Source organism: Scatophagus argus, chromosome 11, assembly GCF_020382885.2.
Source record: "Scatophagus argus isolate fScaArg1 chromosome 11, fScaArg1.pri, whole genome shotgun sequence".
In the NCBI taxonomy this organism is placed as follows: Eukaryota; Metazoa; Chordata; class Actinopteri; family Scatophagidae; genus Scatophagus; species Scatophagus argus.
This window is the reverse complement of record NC_058503.1, coordinates 10095687-10116345: the sequence shown is the minus strand read 5'-3', so window position 1 is coordinate 10116345 and position 20659 is coordinate 10095687. Positions and strand designations below refer to the sequence as shown.

General features: G+C 42.0%; 1 protein-coding gene across 1 annotated transcript; it reads right to left on the bottom strand.

Annotated features, from left to right (window-relative positions):
• Positions 1–1124: 1124 nt before the first annotated feature.
• Positions 1125–11921, bottom strand: LOC124067441 (gap junction alpha-5 protein-like). Its single transcript, XM_046404770.1, has 3 exons — positions 11525–11921; positions 10761–11309; positions 1125–3622 (listed from the first exon to the last, which is right to left on the bottom strand). The coding sequence occupies exon 3, from the start codon at positions 3542–3544 to the stop codon at positions 2393–2395; it is 1152 nt and encodes a 383-aa protein (XP_046260726.1). The 5' UTR covers positions 3545–3622; positions 10761–11309; positions 11525–11921; the 3' UTR covers positions 1125–2392.
• Between the last annotated feature and the right edge of the window lie 8738 nt (positions 11922–20659).

Sequence of the window (20659 nt, the reverse complement as noted above, 5' to 3'; positions counted from 1 at the left end):
AAATCATACAAGTTGGAGGCTATGAAAATAAAAACCATAAAATATATTAATTTGATTCTTTAAATTTAATCATATTCTGAAAGAACTATCTAAATCAAACAACAGTCTGATAATATATGTAACAGTACAAAACTCTGAATGGTGGCATTCAGTGTAACGAGTACTTTCACTTTGGATACTTTTACTTTAACCTGCTGCTTATAGTCAAGCGGAATATTAATTGACTTGTAAGTTATCTGAATGCTTGTTTCATCACTGAATGACACTCACATTCCATCCTGAATGGATATTCAACTTAGTGCCAAACCCTGTGGTGTCAGTCAAGTGAGATAATTCTCATACAGGGTTCATTGTTCAAATTAAGTCTGCCTGAGAGACTGAAAGCTGAGAAGCATATTCTAATTTTAATGTTAATCTCAGTTTTAAATAAATTAAGAGAGCAGACAAAGAAGAATACCAGTACCAGTGCCTAAATCATCACCTCAGCTTTGCCCGTGACTGATTTGCGGAGAAACAATCTTATTGAAGAGCAACATGGAGTCATCACCCTGGCTAAAATACATTCTCTGTGAGGTGTAACCTTACATAGCTATGATGGAGTGATGGTAACCTTGCTGAGGTGAATCTGATCTGCATCCAACAAACAAAATGGCAGCATTTACTGCAGCTTTCAACTCAGCCGCAGCTTGTGACAGACCGAGTTGGATACTGGCGCTCAGCTTGCTGGCAGAGGAGGCGAGACGGTTTTTGTGTAAATACTGTACATCTTCCCCAGTGTGTCTCTTGCAGGTCCTTTCTTGTGAGCGCAGGCAGAAAAATACAAATGGTGATAAGATACTGATTTAAAAATGCTGGAAATCCTTCATTTGAGTATGCCCTTCATAAGTGTATGGCTGCTAATAATCTCCCTTCTTCATTTCCACTTATCCTTCAGGTGACAGCATTTCTGAATTAACCACAAGGTTTCTAATTTGGTGGTAGTTGATCTAAATATAAACTCATCAGTGTGAGACATTCAGTGTGTTTACATCTACATTTAATATATCATTTACCAGCATAAATCTGTATCTTTTATTATCTGTGAAGTTGAATAAATCACACAGTGTGAGGACAAGAGAGCAGATTGTACAGTTGATGGTTTATTAATGATGACATTTATTGCATAAATGTTTTTTGTGAAAGGACCAGAGACTGCAGTGAATGCACAGTAGACTGAAATTATTGCTGTGGGAAATATGAAGGATTAAACTTCAAACCCCTGGAACTGCTGTCACACACAACATGTAAAATTACTCAGAAGAAAAACGAAATGCTGAAAATGAAAAAAAACTTCATTCAAGAACATCAACTGAAACATATATTAGATTGGAACAAATTCACTATTTACACAATGGCTCCAGGAGAGGAAGTGAAAAACGTTAAGTGCAATGCTGCCACCTAGTGGCTGGATCTCCTCATGACTGCATCCAAGCAGGACCACATCTTTTTCCTTTCCCTTGAATCCCTCTCAAAAATAAAATCCCGAAACAGGCGAGATTCTCCCATCACTTCTGTACACAAAGGCTGCTGTCAAATATATAAGTAATGAATACAGTTTCAGTCGCACAGTTTTAGACTGTAGAGTGATAAGTCGAGTTGCATTACATGTTTGCTGACCTTCAGGCGTAGTGCAGTCAGACTATCAAGTCAGCAGATGCCTTACTTTAGTTTTACAGTCTTTTTCCATGGCTTTTGGAACACAGAATATATAGAAAACGTGTTATAGAAATGTATTTTCGCACTTGTTAAGGCACTTGAATTTGATTCACTGAAAATATGCTGCATAAAAACATTTGCACATTTCCAATTTATATGCCAGCTTGTGTAACAGTTTATTGCATATTATGCATCTCTTATTTATTCGCAGCAGGATAATGAAATGATTCACAGTCATCTCATACAAGCGTTGAGCATCACATCGTTCTCTTTATCTCTCTTAGTTTTTGGCTTTAACTGTTCAACTTAAACATAAAATGTGCAATAATTAGGCATCACACCTGTTACCCTGTTCTCTCAAAATTATTTTTCTTTTGCAGTTTGGTTGTCAGTTTTTCAAGCTCTGGGACAGATTAGTTCACAAACACTATCTGCTCACAGAGCTCATATGTATCAAGTTTGCTTATTCCACTCACAGACCTCAGTGTCTTTTTCTAACATGAACTTTCGATCCGTCCTCTAAAGCCAAATGTCAGGTTTCGACACCATAGTTTGCATAATAAACCTGACCACTTCTCTCAGATTCTTCTTTGTCTTGATGTCTTTGACTGATCTTTCTCTCCCTCCTCTTCGGCTCTGAACATCCAGCCTCTCCACCTCCTCTCCCCCCTGTCAGCCACTCTTTCTGGTTGTGAGTCTATACTGCCAGGTCGTCTTGGCGAGCCCGGCTGCTGGTCCCACTGGTCTTGCTTAGGCGGCGTTTGTCCCTCACGCAGCTGGAGTGCAGCAGGGGTGATGGGGAGTAGCTATTGGGCAGCTCTGTGGGTGCTTGGTCGTATCTCATCCTCAGGAAGTCTTCGTCATCCTCCATGTTGTCGCAGCTGTGATGCCGCTCGGTGGCAAAGTTGACTGAGTTCTGCTGCAGTGCCATCCTGTCGTTGAAGGGATGAGAGGCCATTGAGGTCATGGGATTCATGGAGCTTGGGGTTGCCAGGCACTGGGTGAAGTCAGGGGGCGGGGTGCAGGAGGCTGGGGGCCGAGGTGGGCTGTTTGGCTCCAGGGCTGCGGACACAGCCACTGTCACAGCTCTGTTGTTGCTCCTCTGTATCATCTTGTTACGTACACACCTCTTGATGCTCTTCCAAGCAAGGTGGTAGAGCTCCAGCACAGAAAGCAGCAGAGAAACACCAGCCACCACCAGCATGAAGATGATGAAAACGTTCTTCTCTGTGGGCCGGGACATGTAGCAGTTGACAGGGTTAGGGCAGGGCCAGGCCTTGCACAGGTACAACGCCTTGAGAAACACTCCATAGATCAGGTACTGCACCACAATAAATGCCACCTCCATCACTGTGCGAATGATGATGCTCAGCATGTAAGTCTGCAGCAGCGCTCCTTTCAGGCGAACACGACCAGTCCCTTCAGATGTCATTGCTCTTTCCTTCTCCTTCTGCTGGAGGTACTCCTTTTCCCCGTCCAGGTCTCCTCCGCCTTCCCCTCTTGCCTCCCTCTCTTCCTGCTCCTTCTTCCGCTGCTTCTCCTCCCTGCGTACCGTATGCATGGCGTGGCCCATGTAGATGAGAGACGGCGTGGAGACAAAAACAATCTGCAGCACCCAGTAGCGGATGTGGGCAATTGGGAAAGCGCTGTCATAACACACGTTGGTGCAACCAGGCTGCTGAGTGTCACACAGGAAATCGCTCTGCTCGTCGCCCCAGGAAGACTCAGCTGCTGTGCCCAGCACCAGAATGCGAAAGATGAAGAGGACGGTGAGCCAGACCTTCCCGACCGAAGTGGAGTGTTCCTGGACCTCCTCTAGGAAATTCCCCAGGAGACTCCAGTCCCCCATCACTGCTCACAGGCCAAGCGCACACCTGAGACACAAAGACTGGAGGGTGGGTGCAGTACAGGTGAAAAGGTGGAGAAACTGAGAGGTGGAGAATGAACAGAGAAGAGAAGAGAGTGGAAAAAAAGAGAAATAATCAGTCAGACAGCTGTAGGTCCTCTATACTCGTGCAGATGAAATGACCTGGGCGTGTGTGAGGCATCATAAGCATAAAAATAGCCTCTCTGCCTGTGAATTGCTTGAGGACTGGACACTGGCATGAGAACAACCATTTTCCCATGACAAAGAGACGCAGAGAGAGGGGGACAGAGAGGAAGTTTGGGTAGTCATGAAAAAATAAATAATGAGGTTGTTTTAAGACATATGATTCAATATTAAGTTATGTATGTTTACATTCCTCATGTCCATTTCCAAATTATGCATGACAAACAGAGACCACAGGCCACCGCGGGGCAAGTCAAAGCTAAGAGGCTTTGTCCTTTTAATGCTGTGACCTGGACTGAGCTGCACGGTCCCCATCTCGCCTGTGGACCATGACCTGCAGACACTGTCCTCTGTGCAACAATGCCTCCTACACTAGAAGCGTCAATCATATCTTTCCAACTGTCCATTGTGTGTATGTGTGTGTGTGTGTGTGCCTCTGCCTCTTGACTCCAGCATTAGTGAGAGTTTAGGTAAGACCCAAACATGGCAGTGACTGGCTGGCAAATCTCAGCCCAAGAATGACCCTATAAGGCAGTTCACCAGACAGCTTTAAGGGTGCAATAAATGACCTCTGTCATTGAGGGGTTAACAAAACCCATCAAACTCCATCAAGAGGTGACCTCTGATGGCTACATGTGCCATTTATATGCCTAACTGTCAGCTTTTACTATGCAATTAGAGATCAAGGTCAGATGACATAGAACATAAGAAAAGAGGGCTGAAAGTTTGACGTTTTTTCCGACGCGTCACCCATCTGAAGTTTCTGCCCTACTTGGCAAGGTAATAGAAAACGTATACATTCCTTAAAAGCTGTGTGTTAAAACAAACTGTCATTTTAATGGCGTGCCTTGTAGAACATACAATATAATCACTACAATCACAGAGAGCGACAAGAGCCAAACAGGGAGTTAATATTATCTCTTACCACCCTTCATCTCCCTCCAAGTGTAATCCAAGAGCAGCTGCTTCCATAATAAGTTATTCCCATTGTGTAGTCCACTGTGCAGGACTTTGAATTGCCTGGCTGTCACTGGTTATGTGTGTGAGAGAAAGAAGGTCTAAATGACCATGACCATCTGTCCCTCCGTCTCTCCCCCTCCCTCAGTGTCTCTATGAAGTATATATATGGCAATAAGATGGAAAATCAGAGCCTTGTGCTCTTTATCTGTAAAAAAGGGAGAGGCGAGAAACAAAACACACACCACGTGGGAGAGGAAAAAGTTAAACCTTTATCCAGGCTGATACACCAGTGCATACCAAGGAAAAGTTTGTGGTTTGACATTTGTTTTCCAGTATGCATCTAATACCCGCTAACGTCAGAACGGTCACAGTTGGAGACCAGTTGGGTCATCAGTTAGTGTAGCAAGTCCCACTCAAAAAACTGGCTCAAATCCCTCTTGGGATGAAATTGGTGATGTTTACTCGAAGTAAATCACAAACAGGCAGAGAGCTGGAGGAGGCAAGGAGTGAGAGTTTAGCCAGAACAATAGCAGGAGGGACACACTACAACAGCCATGTTCTTATCAGCTGATACTAACAACAGGCTTTCCTCACCTGTGCAGACCCTGGTGACAATACATCTCCACATGGACTAAAACAAAGTTCACATTTGTGGATTGTCTCCTATTATTATGAACCAGTATCATGACTCTAAATAAAACAACAACAAACAGCGATAAACAACAAAAATCCTTTTGTAAAATGTTGTGTTTTGTGTTTATTTGCAGTGTGTTCCTTGAGTGTTAAAATGTGAAAATTAGAGTTTGTTGTTCTGTCACTGGTGTAGTACCATGATGCTCAGATCCCCTAGCAGCAATACAGCTACAAAAATATTGAACTGGTCAACTCCGTCATGTTCGGTGTTCTTGTGATGACTTCCCTTGAGCATTAAACTCAAAGCATTGCTGTGCCTGAGCTAGCATACTAACATACTAACAATGAGAGAGCTAACCTGCTAAAGTTATACAGGTAGAAGCTAATGTTACTATATTCACCATCTCTTAACTTAGATTGTGAGCATGCTAATATTTAATAGTTATCACCAAATGGTCCAGTCATTTGTTTTATTTTGATAATATTTGGTAAACCAAATATATCTGCAAATGCGATGCCAACACAAACTTTTTAAGATATTTCAGTCTCGACCAAAGTGGTGGAACAAGTCATGTTGCTAGCAGGGCTAAAAATAACCATATTTTGGAAGCTGATGCTTTGCATGTTAATTGTTAGCTTAATCTGCAATGAAACTAAGCACTTAAATTTTCAAAAACATTTCATTGAGAAAATGTAAATGTAAAAAAGAAATTCTCAAGTACAAATAACTCAACACTGTACCTACAGTACATCAGTAAGTTGGTTGGTGTAGTAATTTGGTCTGACTGTCTGGGAATATACATATAAAAATACATACAGTACACAGTACTAGTATAAACACACAGTGTTGGGAACTGTTCCTTTTCCTTAGTCATACTTAAATTCAGATGAGGACAGGCAGCAGTCTTAGTCTCTTTGTCCTTTCACTGACTACCTCTTCCTGTTCTTAGCGGAAGCAATCTCAAACAATATGATTTCCGAAGGACAAAAGGAACAAGGTATTAAAAGGAGTGGGAGGCAGGGGGGGCAGAGAGGATAAGAGCAGAGCTTCCACTGATCTTCTCTGGTGTAACAGCACCGTTTGCTATTAGTTGTCTATCATACCTGCACTTCTGTTGGCTCTCTGGAAGCCTGGCAATAACCATGGATTTACTGTGATACCTTGTGCTCTTTACTGGGCAGTCTGCTTTGCCTGTACACCATCATGGCTGTCATATTTGTTTATAATCTCTGTGGCAGAGCAATGGAGAAGTAATGGACAATCTGGTTATAAGGTATTCAGAAGGGTGAACTGCGCAAATGGGGTATTATGCACCTCCGAGCTATTTCAGTTTGACGTTGATCGAAGCGTCACAGGTGACCTCTGAGTCTCCCTCTCTCCTTATGATTGTATGTGTGAGGAAGCATATCCAAGAGTTGAAAGAGTTCCATGGAAAGACATCTAGGATAGGTGTTAGAAAGATATTATGATAAACTAAGCAAAGAAAAAGAATCTGTATGAACTGCTGCCAAAAAGTAATTTCACCACTTTAATGTCAACTCAAACTGGACAAACCAACTGTATTTAAACTTCCAGTCAGACGTGCATGCCCTGATGCTGAGTTGGTCTGGATGGCAGCCAGGCAGCTGAGAAAGAAATAGCAGCTACTAAAGCGCATCACTGTGAAATGAAGGCCGCTGCTGTGACGCCATGCAGAGAAACAGGAATAAATGCTGTGCGTTTTCTCTACCCTGCAACACAACAGTAAATCTTCCAATCTGTTGGACCAACCTCAGTTTTGCCTTAGAGGGCAGCAATTCTGGACCAGGAATCAGTCAGGGCTGTGGCAGCACCTTGGGCAGGAAAAACCCCTGGATGGAAGTTTTATGGGGCCATCAGGTCATGCAGAGATAGACATCATTTATCAGACTTTAGGTTTTAACACTCAGAACTACTGACAAGCTGCCGATGATTACATTTTTCCTTTCTACTTTAGTTTACGAGTTTCCAGACTCTTATGTCCCTGCCAGTTTTTATCCGTTATCTTCCAGCACTTGCTGGTTTCCCTCAGGCTGCAGTGTAGCCACAGGCCAAGAACAACAGGGGGCAGGGTTGATTTAAACATTCCTTCAGTGATCTGCACTTTCAGCGCTAAGCCATGTTTGACAGACTCCGGATCCTCATAGAGGACCGGGATACGCTGCCTGCCCCATGCCGTCGCCATAAACACACAGGCAATTAGATGGTGAGGTATACATTTCCTTGGCTTCCTTTTAATGGGGCTTGTTTAGACTAATATCACTGGAGGAAAGAATTTTTACAGAGTGCTGTGCACTAAGTACAACTGTGCTATTACTTGTGTCTGAGACAATTTGCTCTCATCTTAACATGCTGGCTTAGCAACCACATGCCTGTCATTTATCATTTTCGTTAAAAAGTAAAACACAGTAAGAAAACTTTTTCCCAATAGTATCCACAATATTTGACATTTTCTATAGCGACAAATTTGCCCACACATACTCATGCCGGAGGGCCCCAAGGCTCTAAAAGTATTGTGGAGAACCAAATGTGGCCGGTGAGTGTGTGACATACTTAGACCTACGTGGCCGCCTATTTGTTCTAGATCAGAAAAACACAACACATTTGGACTTTATGGCTACATTATCTCCACATAGATCATTCCATTGCTAAATGCTTAATGTCTAGAGGTGTATGACCAGACACATTTCCTAATTTTTCATGCTGAGGTGTGCTATGAAGTGTGTTAACCACTGCCCATGTTGCCATGTGGCACCCCCTGTGCCAGGAGTTTGGTCACTGCTGTGGTTCAGATATCGTTATTTTAAGGCAAAATTTTTAAGGGAAGATCCTAGTGTTTATTTGACTATATTAAAAAGACCAAAAAAGTCTCAACTGGTAAATAATTTTTTTGACATTTTTCTCTTGATGACTACTTAACCTTAAATATTCCATCTGCATATATTCATCTGGGAAGAAATTCTTTCAGGTAATCCACCTTTTAAGTGGAATGAACAGCAAACTTCCCTCCAATTACACTCCCCTTTGAAATATTAATCATCTGAAGTTTTTTTGTGACTGATGTAAATGACTGAGCGAAGTTACCAAGGGAGAAAAAAAGCCTCTGCCAGGAGCTCAACAGCCTGAGCAAACTTGGCTGCAGAAGTTCACTTTGACAGCTCAGTAATGTTTCAGTGAAACAGCCACAGCAGAGCACGAGAAAAATGTCACACTAACTACACAACTGCTGTGCGCTACCACATTTATACACAAGCTTCATCAGTCTTACCTGACATCAACAGACCTGCATACAGGATGCCAAACATACCCAGGCTGCAGATATTCAGCTCAGGGAGTGTTATTTTTACTTTCTGGGTGACTGAAACTGTTTGATGAGGTTATATAGGTATAATAAAGGAAATAAATAAGGATTATTTGTGTTATTAGAACGACTGCCTGCACATACATGTCAAAGGTCAAAAGACGCGTGTTATATATGAAGCATGGCAAGGATTTCAGCACGCGTGGAGGGTCAGTCCCATTACGCATTGCTGCAGCTGTTTAGCAGCAGGAGTGCTGGGGTGGCGTGCATATCACTCCCCTGAGTGTCAGGCTTACGATCAAGAATGACCATGTTTAACTTTAGCTTTACTGGCTCAGTGTAAGGACGAGTTAGGGATGGTGTGACCTGCAAAGTGGATCTGATGCGGGATGAAGGGGGAGAACACTTCCCACTCATGTGAGTCACCTGTTGCCACCACTTTCAGGTCTGCATGGATGTAGGCTGCCATATATCAGTCACACCAGGAGAAGCCAGCGGGGCCGATGTGCTGCCTGCTACCTTACATGGCTGTCTGGCTCTTCATGTGCCCAGTGCTGTACACAGACCCACAGCCCTGTTATGATCTGTTGTTTGGCTGCGTAGGGCATTACGCTGGAAACTTCAGGCCAGACAGCTGCAAGGTGTTTCACAGAGGAAAATTCTGATGAACACACTCCTGATAGAAATTCCTGAATAGCTGTTATTTCTGGGAGGTGACATCTTTTGTTTATTTTGGTCTGTTTTTTTAATTTGGAAGACTGTCTTTATAGTAAGAAAGTTCATCCTTGAACTGACTGAGTCTGTTGTTTAGCTTTTTATAGTCCACTCAGATAAGAAGTCTGTTTCTTATGACTTTTATGACTCACACTAATGTCACAGTGTTGGTTACTTTTCAATGTCGACTGTGTCTTCAGTTTCAAACAAAAAGCACTGCCACATAACTTGGTGCCACTTTGTCTGAGGGTGTGCATAACAGATTTGTTGTGGATATTAATTTTAGTGACGACACTTTTCTGAATTTTTACAAATTTTGTCTAGACTTACATAGATCAGTCTACCTTTGCTCAAGCACTGCATTTAGATATAACATAATTCTAAGGTACATTGTTGGAGTATTTTTAATTTTGGCTACTCTTCCTTTGTACTCATTTCCATTTCACAGGGAAATACCATGATTTTTTACTATACTACATTTATTTGATAGCCGTAGTTACTTCTTATTGTTCAGATTAAGATGTTAAATATCTATAATGAACATATGAATTAAATATTGTTGCTTATGCACAGTGAAGTAAATCACCTAAGGATATACAAGAAGAATAAGCTCCACCACAGCCAGCTACAATGTTAAAAAAGTTCTACCAAGTTAATGCGTAGGCGTAGGCTACATCACCTGCGTTCATATCTTTACTTTTGTCCTTGCAGTACAGATTGCTTCTGCTCGTGCCTCTAAACTTTAACTGAAGTAACATTTTGATTAGAAGACATTTACTCGTAATGGAATATACTGTGATACTGATACTTCTACTGCAGTAAAATATCGGACTACTTCTTCTACCACGCCTGTTACAGAATCTGAAATAAAATCTGCATCAGAAAAAAATTAAAACTGCCCACACTCATATTTTCTTTCAGTTATTTCTGTGTAGATACAAGAAACAGTGGAGGGAATTTGAAACAGCCTTAAATCAAAACTTCAAGGATTTGCCCCTGAGACACCACAGAGATAATAACTCCTAAATGTTTTCAGACAGTCTGTACACATTGCTGGTGGCTCTACTTTCTTAAGGTCTCCAGTGTAGCACTTTGTTTGAATATATGTGTCTCTTCTGCGAGTTATGAGCAGAAGGGAGGAAGAGGGAGAAAGATGGAAGGAGTGAGAGCAAGTAGGGTGACAACTGTACCTGCCAGGGAGGACAGGAACTCTAATGCACGCCAGGCCTCCCTACCCATTGCTCCAAAGATACTCTCTGTTTCCCAGAGACTTCAACAGCCTACATCTGTAGTTTTGAAGTAGGATGCTCACATTGTTTACCCAAATATCTGCATTCTTCTGGTTTGGTAATGAAGTTGTTCTATCTGATGTTCATTTTGTGGCTTACCTGCTTTTCCTCCTGTGGTTTGTAAGAATATTTCTAATCGAGCAGAGGCTCCTTATCAGTGCCCCCGGTGAGACAGGTCTTCCTTTAACTCAGTGGATGCAAAGATGAGCAGACGACCACAGGCTCAGCACGACGGTGGGACTACTTTTCTTCTTTCTGTGAACATCAGTGGGAGCTGGCGTTCTCGTGGATGGCGTCTGAGCCTCGTGTCGTCCCAACACCAAACTGTGAGTCTACACAGGGGGGCATGAGAAGAAAAGCAGGGGCATCATGAGAGAGTGTTTCCCTTCATGGCCCTCCCTTCTGTCTCTCCTCCTCCTACTCCTCTTTCTCCCCCCCCCCGCTCCCCCTTTCTTCTTACATCCCTGGTGCTCTATTTTTTGCTGGGAAGAATTCTTCGGCAACGAGAGGGGAAGTGGAATTGTTTTCTGGGATCAATGGCAATTCCGCTCAGAGTCAACTTCCAGAGCGCTCTTGTTTACTGTGTGGTCCTTCAGGTTTACAGCTCTGTTGTCTGTGCTGTGTTCAGTACAAGGCACAGTGAGATTCCTGTAATGAAATATTTATATTAAAATATCCAGTAAACTACTGTGTTTACTCTTCAAACTTGTTCAAGCAAAGACAAGAGATGAATGAATTTAGATTGATTAAAAATGCAATTTTAGCTTTATTTTGGTCAACCATAGTTCTCACAAATCTGGATTTACTGAAACTAAAAACCAACCAGTGGACACAGAAGAACTAGTCATAAAATCAGCTCTTACCTTAAAGGCTTTGGTGGAAAAACTGTATCCACTTTGTTCATCTGTGCGTCTCTCTGGCCTTACTCCTCCTCTCACCAGCTCATGCTGGTCTGAAACCACTTGCTGAACTTTATGATGCAAACAAAGAGTCACAGACAAAACTAAAAGAGCTCATCCTCCTCTTTCTTTCCTTCCTTCCCTTTGTTTTTCTTGGTTGCCATAGGAGGTGTGAGTTATATCCTCGTACAGTCTCCGTGCAGCCTGCCTGCTAATACATGCTGCATTATATAATGGAATCTTTTAGGTTTGATTTCTCCTTGCTGAAGGGCCAACGCGCATTCAAAGGCATTCAGATAGCTGTAATTATGTGGCGAGGGCACAGGGTATAGCACCCCACACACAGACAGACAATTCTAATAATAGTCCTTTCACTAACAGATGTAACTTTAATCCTACATTCGCATCATTCTTTCACTTGTTACATTACATCTATCATCTCTTTAACATTTGTCATATGCACTCTTTCTTTCTATCTCCTTGAGAGAAAAAAAGCCCTTTGAGGCTTTCTTGCTAGGAGTTAAATAAGACGTGAAGCTACTGCCAGTCAGTAATAGTTTAGCTGGTTAGCTTTGCTAAATTAATTCACAGTGACTAATAAATAAACAAATATTTTATTACTGTGCTGAATTTGTTACTTTTATACTTGTTCTTAAGACAAGTTTAATGTTTAGGATCAGTGACGCTGTCTTGTTGAAAGGGGCATCTGCCATTCTGGAGGGCAAGGGCCAAGGATGTATTTTATCATTTAATTTGAAGGCTCATCAGGATTTTATTACAGGTTGTTTCACCTACAGTCTCCAATCTTTGTAGCTAATCAGCCTCTGTTGGCTTCATATTCAATGAACCACAATGTTTTTCACATTACTCTTCCAGTAAAAAGTGAATAAACAATATTATCCATAACGTCAAACTATTCAGCTAAAGAGTTGTTTCCATTTGTCCTTTCAGTAAACTGGTACTTCAAAAACTGGTAGATCAAAAAGATCATTCTCAGTCTTGTTCATTTACAGAGTTATCATCTCCCCGCCAAAGTTAATCAGTGATCTGAATGGTTAAATTCTCCTCTCCAACAACTGTTCCTTTCACTTCAGATCAGAGAAAATGTTTTTTGCATGTATAAATAGCAGGGGAAACCAAGTGATTAAGATCTCATGACAAACCCTGCCAGACCTCTGGCCAGGAGATGTGACCCTCATATCTGCTGAAACCCTCCAAAAATAGTTCATCTGGTTATTTGTTGTACTTGCATTAATTCTGATCTTTCTAGCTCATGCAAGACAAAGCAACAGTCAGCATAATTTGTCAACTTGGGATAATTCTAGGACTAAGAGCCGCCAGACAGCAGTTAGAATCTCCTACAATTTCTGAGTTTCCTTAAACAAAAGCCAACAGAGCATCTAACATTGCTCCAGGCCTCAGTCAGTTAAACTCCAGTGAAGTGCTGCAAAAGCTGTTGCTAATTCCCAATTACGTAGCCATCCTCAGTTTAAAGTCTCCTCTGACATTTCCACTGGGCTGCTCATCAGGGTAGCTTTAGAAGGGGAACAGTATTCACACAGGATAACAGCTTGAAGTGATTTGTAACAAAGAAGTGATGTTGCACGACTTCACTTAATCTCATCACTTACAGCCTGTCGGCAGCGCCTGGACAAAGTCTGAATGTGAGTGTGTTTTGGAGAGATCAAGAGCAAGAGAAGTGAGACGACAACTAGATCTGTTTATGCGGGCCCGTGTGTATGTGTGTGTGTGTGTGCATTGCACGTGTGCTTGAGCATTTGATGGAAAAAGCCCACAGTGCCAGGATGCATTAATGTAACCCACCCCACCCGCCCACCAGCCTGACCTCAGCCTGCCATTCTGTTCGCGACCCAAACCCACTTCAGCCCTGCATAACCCACGTCCGAGGGAAGCCAGGCTTGATGGACACGTGCTCCTGAACGGCGATCACAACCTCGTATACGCCCTCCAACTAATCTCTGCAGCCCACTGGTGATGGTCGGGGAATATGACAATACAACACAGCATCAAACTCTGGAGCTGGAAAGGTTGAGAAGAGAAACTCAAGGTTGTTTTAGCTGAGGCCAACACACACATGCACAAACTGTTACTGACTGGTATGTGTCAGCACTAACTTTATGTCACTGACAGGTGTGATCCACAGCAATGGCATGTTGTTGTGGCAGACTTCCTGTCAATCAGACTCATTTACTGTAATTTGCGTTTACTGGTGACATGCAGTCATCGTTCAGAAACATCCTGATGCAGTATTTGTGAGACTTCCTCTCTCAGTCATACCTTTGTTTGAGTTTTATTCATTTATTCTGGCCTTTTTGCTTTTTTTCTTTTGGATGTTTGTCTTGTTGTAGCCTGTTGTAGCCTGTTTCTTCTTTTCCCTTTTTTGTGTATATTAATTTGTTTAATCATCAGTTTTTTGCAGCAGCTTTAAGTCATAATAATCTGCAGTTTGTGCAAAGCTGTGGAGCATCTGGAGTAAAATTCATTCATTCACATCTTATTTATAACGTATAACAATGAATATTTTGGACTTTAAGATTATTTGAGACTCTAGAAAGTGAACTATGAAAGTGTCTTCCTGAAAAACGAAGGTAAGGTGGGAGATATTTTCTCATGCTCAATATACCTCCAAATCCAAATGAACAATGCATCTATCTCTGTGTATTGGCTATACTGAAGAAAGGAACTTGATCACATGTAAACTTGATGGCTGTAATAAACTGTAACAGGCAATACATGTTAGTGGGATCGGTTATTGTCAACTTTAAATTTTGTTTGTTTTTGTGTTCTTTATCCATAATGCTTTAATTAATTATTAACAAAAAAAAACATTTAAGAATGAATATTATAAAAATTTTAGCACGATACCCCGTCAGTCCACACTCTCATCTCATCAGCTTCTTCACCAGTGAAACCGGGTTATTATTAAACCGGTGCTGCTGTGCTGACAAGCCGAGAAGAGCCTTCATGGTCACGGGCAGTGAATGATTATCTGTGATGTTTGCTCATGTAGGGTGACAAAGCTTTGAGCCAACAGGTGAGGGATTGAGAGAAACTGACATGGCCGATGGTCAGTGGTTTGTTGTGTATTTTAGACTTGTGTCACTGAAGGCTCCACATGTTCCCAACACTGTTTGCGTCTACAGATTTAGACCGATGCTATTCTTACCAGCTGATCCCTGACCCTGCCGCTGACTGAAATGCTGTCTGGAGGCATCGATGATTCCACATATATGGGTCACACATGCACCGCTATGCGTGTCAAGGATGACCCTTTCTGTGTTTGGCTCTTGTTTACTTCTCTTTTTCCATCTGTCACACGTTTGTTTGTGTGTGTGTGTGTGTGCGTGTGTGTGTTCGACCGCTTGAAGATATTACAGATTATTTAACTTATCTTGAGTGTTGAGTTGAGTTAAGAGTTGAATTAAGTACATTATTACAACCTTGATATGAAATAAGTTGGGATGCTGTGCATAAATATAAACCTGTTGACCTGTGTTCAGTTGGTGTTATAAAGAACAGGTTTGTATTCCCCCCAGCTGAGCTCTCTCCATACACACCAGTCAGAGGTATTGTCATTCACATGCACAGTTCATTGTTCATCCAAAGTTTCAGTATTTATTGTGTGTGTGTGTTTGTGTCCGTGTGTGTGTCTGTCTGCAGCTAACCTCACAAGCCATCAGTCTTGTATTTATGACTGTTTGCTCACAAGCCTGTTGTGGTGATTTACATTATTTTCTTTTATCAATTGCTGCATTTTATACCAACATTTACTGCTGACTCCTCTTAACTGGCTTGGAGGAGCCGCAAATGTTCAACAACTGCCTCAGTTTGGAATCATGTTCCTGCTAAGGTCACTCAGTACTTCTGAAGGTTTATACTACTGAGGAGATTAGAAACTGCAGAAACAACAAAGGTGTTTCCAGAGGACACTAATGCTTAACACAGCTCATACACTCTTGTTTCTATGGTTTGTGATTTGTGGATCATTCATTTGTGTTTGCTATGGACTGACATTGTGCTTCTTTTTTACCTGAAGGATGTTGAAACCTCTGCCTTTGATTAGTTTACTCTGATAACCCCTGACTAACAAACACGGTAAATGTTATCCAATCAGAGACAGTGTAGGGCGGGACATTCCCTTGCCTTCTAAGGACAAGAAAATTGGCACTTGCCAGACTTCAATAACTTTAAAAGTCACAAATTATAGCAACAAGCATATACAAACTGTCTTCAGTGCTTGTGTTGTTGTTGTGTGTGTATTTCTGTGTTGTGTGGTATGCATGTGTTGTCGCAATGATGAGATTTTCTTAATTTGCTTGTGTTTTGTCTCTTTGATTTTGTGTTCCTACCTTGCAGTACATCAAACTCTCAAAACCACCGTGCAAAAGACATTTCTGGCAAGAGCTAAAAACAAAGCTTAGCTTCTGTTGCAGGCCACGTTTTGATCCTGTCATGGCTCAAAAACTGACATGCATAGAAAAGTTTGGGCTTGTTTTAAACCAGAGCATCTGCAGATTGATTCCATACCAGATTTATTATGATTCATGACAGTTAAATGTCCAGAATGTCAGTCAGGCCTTTAAACCCTGTAATCAACATTTTTAAAAGTTTTTATAAGATTACTGCATGTTTCTTTGTTGAAAGTCAATAACTGATGGGCTAACAAAATGAAAGCAAACAAAGCTCATGCTGCAGACCTTGTCAGTTCCTCCTCCGCCCTACTAAGACCAAGGTTATCAAGATATGGAGAGAGCCGGAGGAAACATGGACCCTTAGTGCCATATTTTGACCCCTGGCACCACTGTGGAGTTACAGCATCCCAGTGTGCAGTCATGGAGAAGGGGCAGCCTAACAAATACAGGAAGAGGGATATCTACAAAACCCCTCACCCAAGACAGCCGACTAACTCAGACATGAGGACAGACGGGTGCACTGTGTGTGTGTGTGTATGTGAGAACAGACTGACTTTGTCCAGCATATATGCTTTATGTGTGTACGACGACTGAGACGAGGGGTGTATGTGTGTGTATGTGCACACCATACATCCCTGAAAACAAACACTGACTGAAAGGATGGTATTGTTCATCAGGTCCTGCAGACGTGCGACCTGCAGTCACCAGCCAAAGGCAACGAAAAGGCCATTCAGGCTTAAAGTACAGCCTCTTCCTCCCTGCTCAACCTTCAGCTGGAATTATTATAAGTCAAAATCAAGGGTCAGTTTTACATCTGATCTGACAAATTAAATAAAATTATGAATGGATGTTTTGTAATTTTGGGGGGTGGGGGGTGGGGGGCACTTAGCTTGCTCTCTGTCTTATACCCTTTACTATGGCAATGTTTTATGACTTCCTGTTTGTCCTGGTCATTGTTAAAGTGACTTGGCTTCGTTTGAGGAAACAACATTAAATTATAAATCATTTCTCTCACCCGCTGAATGTGTGTGAGAAAGCCTTGTGAGTGTTTGCCGGTGGATGGTTGACCATGTGTGCTGGCACTCCTATCCGCAGATAACATTGTGTTGGGCGGCTGGCTGACTGAGGGGACCTGGAGGCATGAAATCATCCTGTGTCGGGCCATGTGTTCCCCTGATAGAGACAGAGAGGGTGTTACCCTCCCCTGAAATCTACCTCCAGTCCTTCAAGCAGCTCTTCCTGCCCCACACCCACAGTGTTCCCTCTTACACTGCATTTCTCAGAGACCTTAGTCAACCCTCATGCATGTTTATCAAAAACTTCCCAGTTACTTTCACCCTCCTTTTGTTTTCTTTCCTCGCAAGTTTAAATGTCCATTAACAACTTCTGACTGATTCCCAGGAACAATGAGTAATAAAATGTATCTTATTAAAGCACCTTAAACTTCCTCTCAAATCTTAAAACTTTTCTAATTAATATTCTTTTACTAACAACGTGTCACATCACTACTCTTATGTGTAACGATCTCTATTTGGCTCACTCTCACTGGTGCCATTTTCAGTCATTCAGACCATAAAAAGCTGTACTGTAGTCACAGAGCATTAGTGAGGTCAGATAATGATGTTGGACGAAAAGGCCCAGCTTGCAATGATGATGGGGTTGAGGCTTTGAGCATTGGGGCGCATTCATGCCTGCACAGAAAAGGGCCTTCCCCACACTGTAGCCACAAAGTTCGAAGCATAGCATTGTCAAAAATGTCTCGGTATGCTGAAGCGTTAAGATTTACCTACGCTGGAAGTAAGGGGCCCAGTCCAACTCCTGAAAAACAGACCCATGAAGAGGTGCGTCTGAATACTTTTGTCTATATTTTCAATTTTTAAATCATTAAATTCTAATTGGTGCATGGAAATCAACTTAAAAAAAGCACACTTCCTGTGGCATGGGATCTAACGAGGAACTGAAGCAGAACTGGCTAAAACATGGCAAGGCAAGGCAAGGCAAGGCAAGGCAAGGCAAGGCAAGGCAAGGCAAGGCAAGGCAAGGCAAGGCAAGGGTAACCTGGCAAGACATAGAAGACAAACTAAAGGTAAAGCTAACGCTCAGACCAAGGTGGCTGGGAAGACAAGGACTAAATAGACATGACAACGAGACGCAGGTGACACACATTAGGAGGGAGAAAGCAATCAGGAAAACCAAAAGCAAAGCTACATGAAAACAGGACACACATGGGAAGAGACGCTTTCAAAATAAAACAGGACGTGACAGAAACCTTGAACATAAAACACGAAAACACATGAGAGACAAAAATGGCACATGGGCTCAAACATAAAACATGGAAACACATGACAAGACAAACGTGAAACATGGCACATGGACTGAAATCAAAAGACAAAGCATAACAAAAAACACCAGGCATGACAGAAAGCAGATATTTCTCATGTGAAATAATCTGAAAAAGTTGTTCAAGAGCAAGAAACAAAGGCAACTGGATTTCTCTTCAGTTCATGAAGTGAAGAAGCCTTTCGGATGAGAGGCGAAATGTCTTCAACAACCTAAAAGAAATCCAGCTGCCTTCGTTTCCAGCACTTGAACTACCATGACTCAGATTACTGAGAACCTACACAGACACAATAATCACAATTGTTTCAGTATTAATAGTGTGTTAATATGGGACCCCACCATTCATTCATTAACACAGAATTTGGTATTTATTGAGCAGCAGACAAAAGGCTTTCTTCTAAGATCACCAGTTTGTATTATTTTTCATTAATACATTGAATTCTTCATAAAAAAGTCTGAGATGATTATTTCATCAGTGTTAGTCTACATTTAAAATTAATGCAAGGCAGCCATATGGTGTTCCATTTGAAGATTAAGGATATCATTATGACACGGGTCATTATGGGAAACATTAAGGACATCACTGAATTGATGAGGCAAGTTGTGGGAAAGTGACAAACAACAAAGAAACACAACACAATAAGTCCGGGGTGGGGGGGGGATCCTTCTACTTCCTGTCTGTCTCCAATCATCATCTCAACTCCTCGACAGTCATCCTACACTTCACTCTCTCTCATCCAGCCCCTCATATCCAGGCACACACAGCACTTACATCCTCCCTCCATTAACACCTCCCGTCTGCCCTCCACCCATCCCTTTTTCATTGTGTGTGCTTCGATTCTCCTCTCCCTCCCATGGTGCCTGGGGTTGCACAGAGAGGAAGCTGGCCTTCCACTTCCTTCTTTATCGGTGAGAACAATTCATGCCTTGACTCTCACCCCGTGTCTCTCTGTCCTCTCTCTTTCTCTTAAAACCCAGACTGCATGAAGCTGCCAGGTTGCTTGGTTTCCTGGTCTGGTGTGGAATTCAATTACAGACCTCAGACTGTTGGTCACATGTACATCCACTATGACTAAGAGACAAAATAGTTTTGGCAGAATTGCAAACTGGGAACTAATTATAATGTGTTAGACCAATTATAATGTTTCTAAAAGTGTTGTTGGTTGTATTTTAGAGCTGCCTTGGGGTATACACAAACTAATAAATTAACAAATAATAAAATAAACTTTTTTTTTATAAAAGTGAGCGTGGTGAACCCCACTCCACGACTGAGTGAGGTGACGACTGAGCCTTTCGAGCTCCTTTCATACGCAGTCATGACACTTTCACCTGTTAACACTGGACCTGTTTACCTGTGAAAGGTTCCAAACAGGTGTTTTATGAGCAGTACACAACTTTTCTTCAAAATACATGACTGATCTAGAATGAATAAGCAAAGGCTCAGTGCTTTTCTTTTACATGGATGCACGTAATGAACTGGTGCTAGAGCCTCAAAACTGGCACACAAGGCGACTCGGAAGTATGCACACCATGTTTTAATGATTCAGGTTGAACTTTTTTCCCGCAAACCAGATGTCAGACAAAAGACCAAACACAGGTGGCAGCAATACACACTAAGTGACCTGATTAGGCAGCAACACACATCCGGTGCAATCAGCAACAAAAGCATCAGGAAATAGGATTGGAAAAAAAAGGTTTTATAAATAAAGGTTTTCGTGACTCTTTAATGGCATATAATAAATAACTAACTCATATGAGTTTTGAGCAGTTCAAACAAAAAAAAGACCTAATTAGGCTCCCCAGTGATTCTAATGTTGTCTTGGTTTTACCAACAGAAATAAAAGTACATTATTATAACAAATAACTGGAATATGCAATGTAGGGGTGTTATTGTAACCTTTAGGGTACGTATATTGTGGGTTCCAAAACCTAACTGGCTACTCTACATTGCCCCTACGTGTGAGTGTGTCGGTGTGTGTCGGCCCTGTGATTGACTGGCGAGCAGTCCAGGGTGAAGCCCACCTGTCATCCTTTGCCAGCTGGGATAGGCTCCAAACCCTCTGCGACCCTGATGGATAAAGCAGGTACAGAAAATGTGTGGATGGATGGTCTGTGGGACATGGTCTGTGAATAATGAGTCAGTATCAGAGAGGTGTTGAGGTTCTGCCAGGTTCTTCACCATAAACTGATGTTACTGTTTGGCAGTGATGACGTGTCAGAGTTTGTGTTTCAGATATTAGAATGTGACACAAAAAGCAAGAACCAAATCATAATAAAACTTTCCCAGAGGAACAACTTGAGATCCGAACACCAGACTCACGCACCC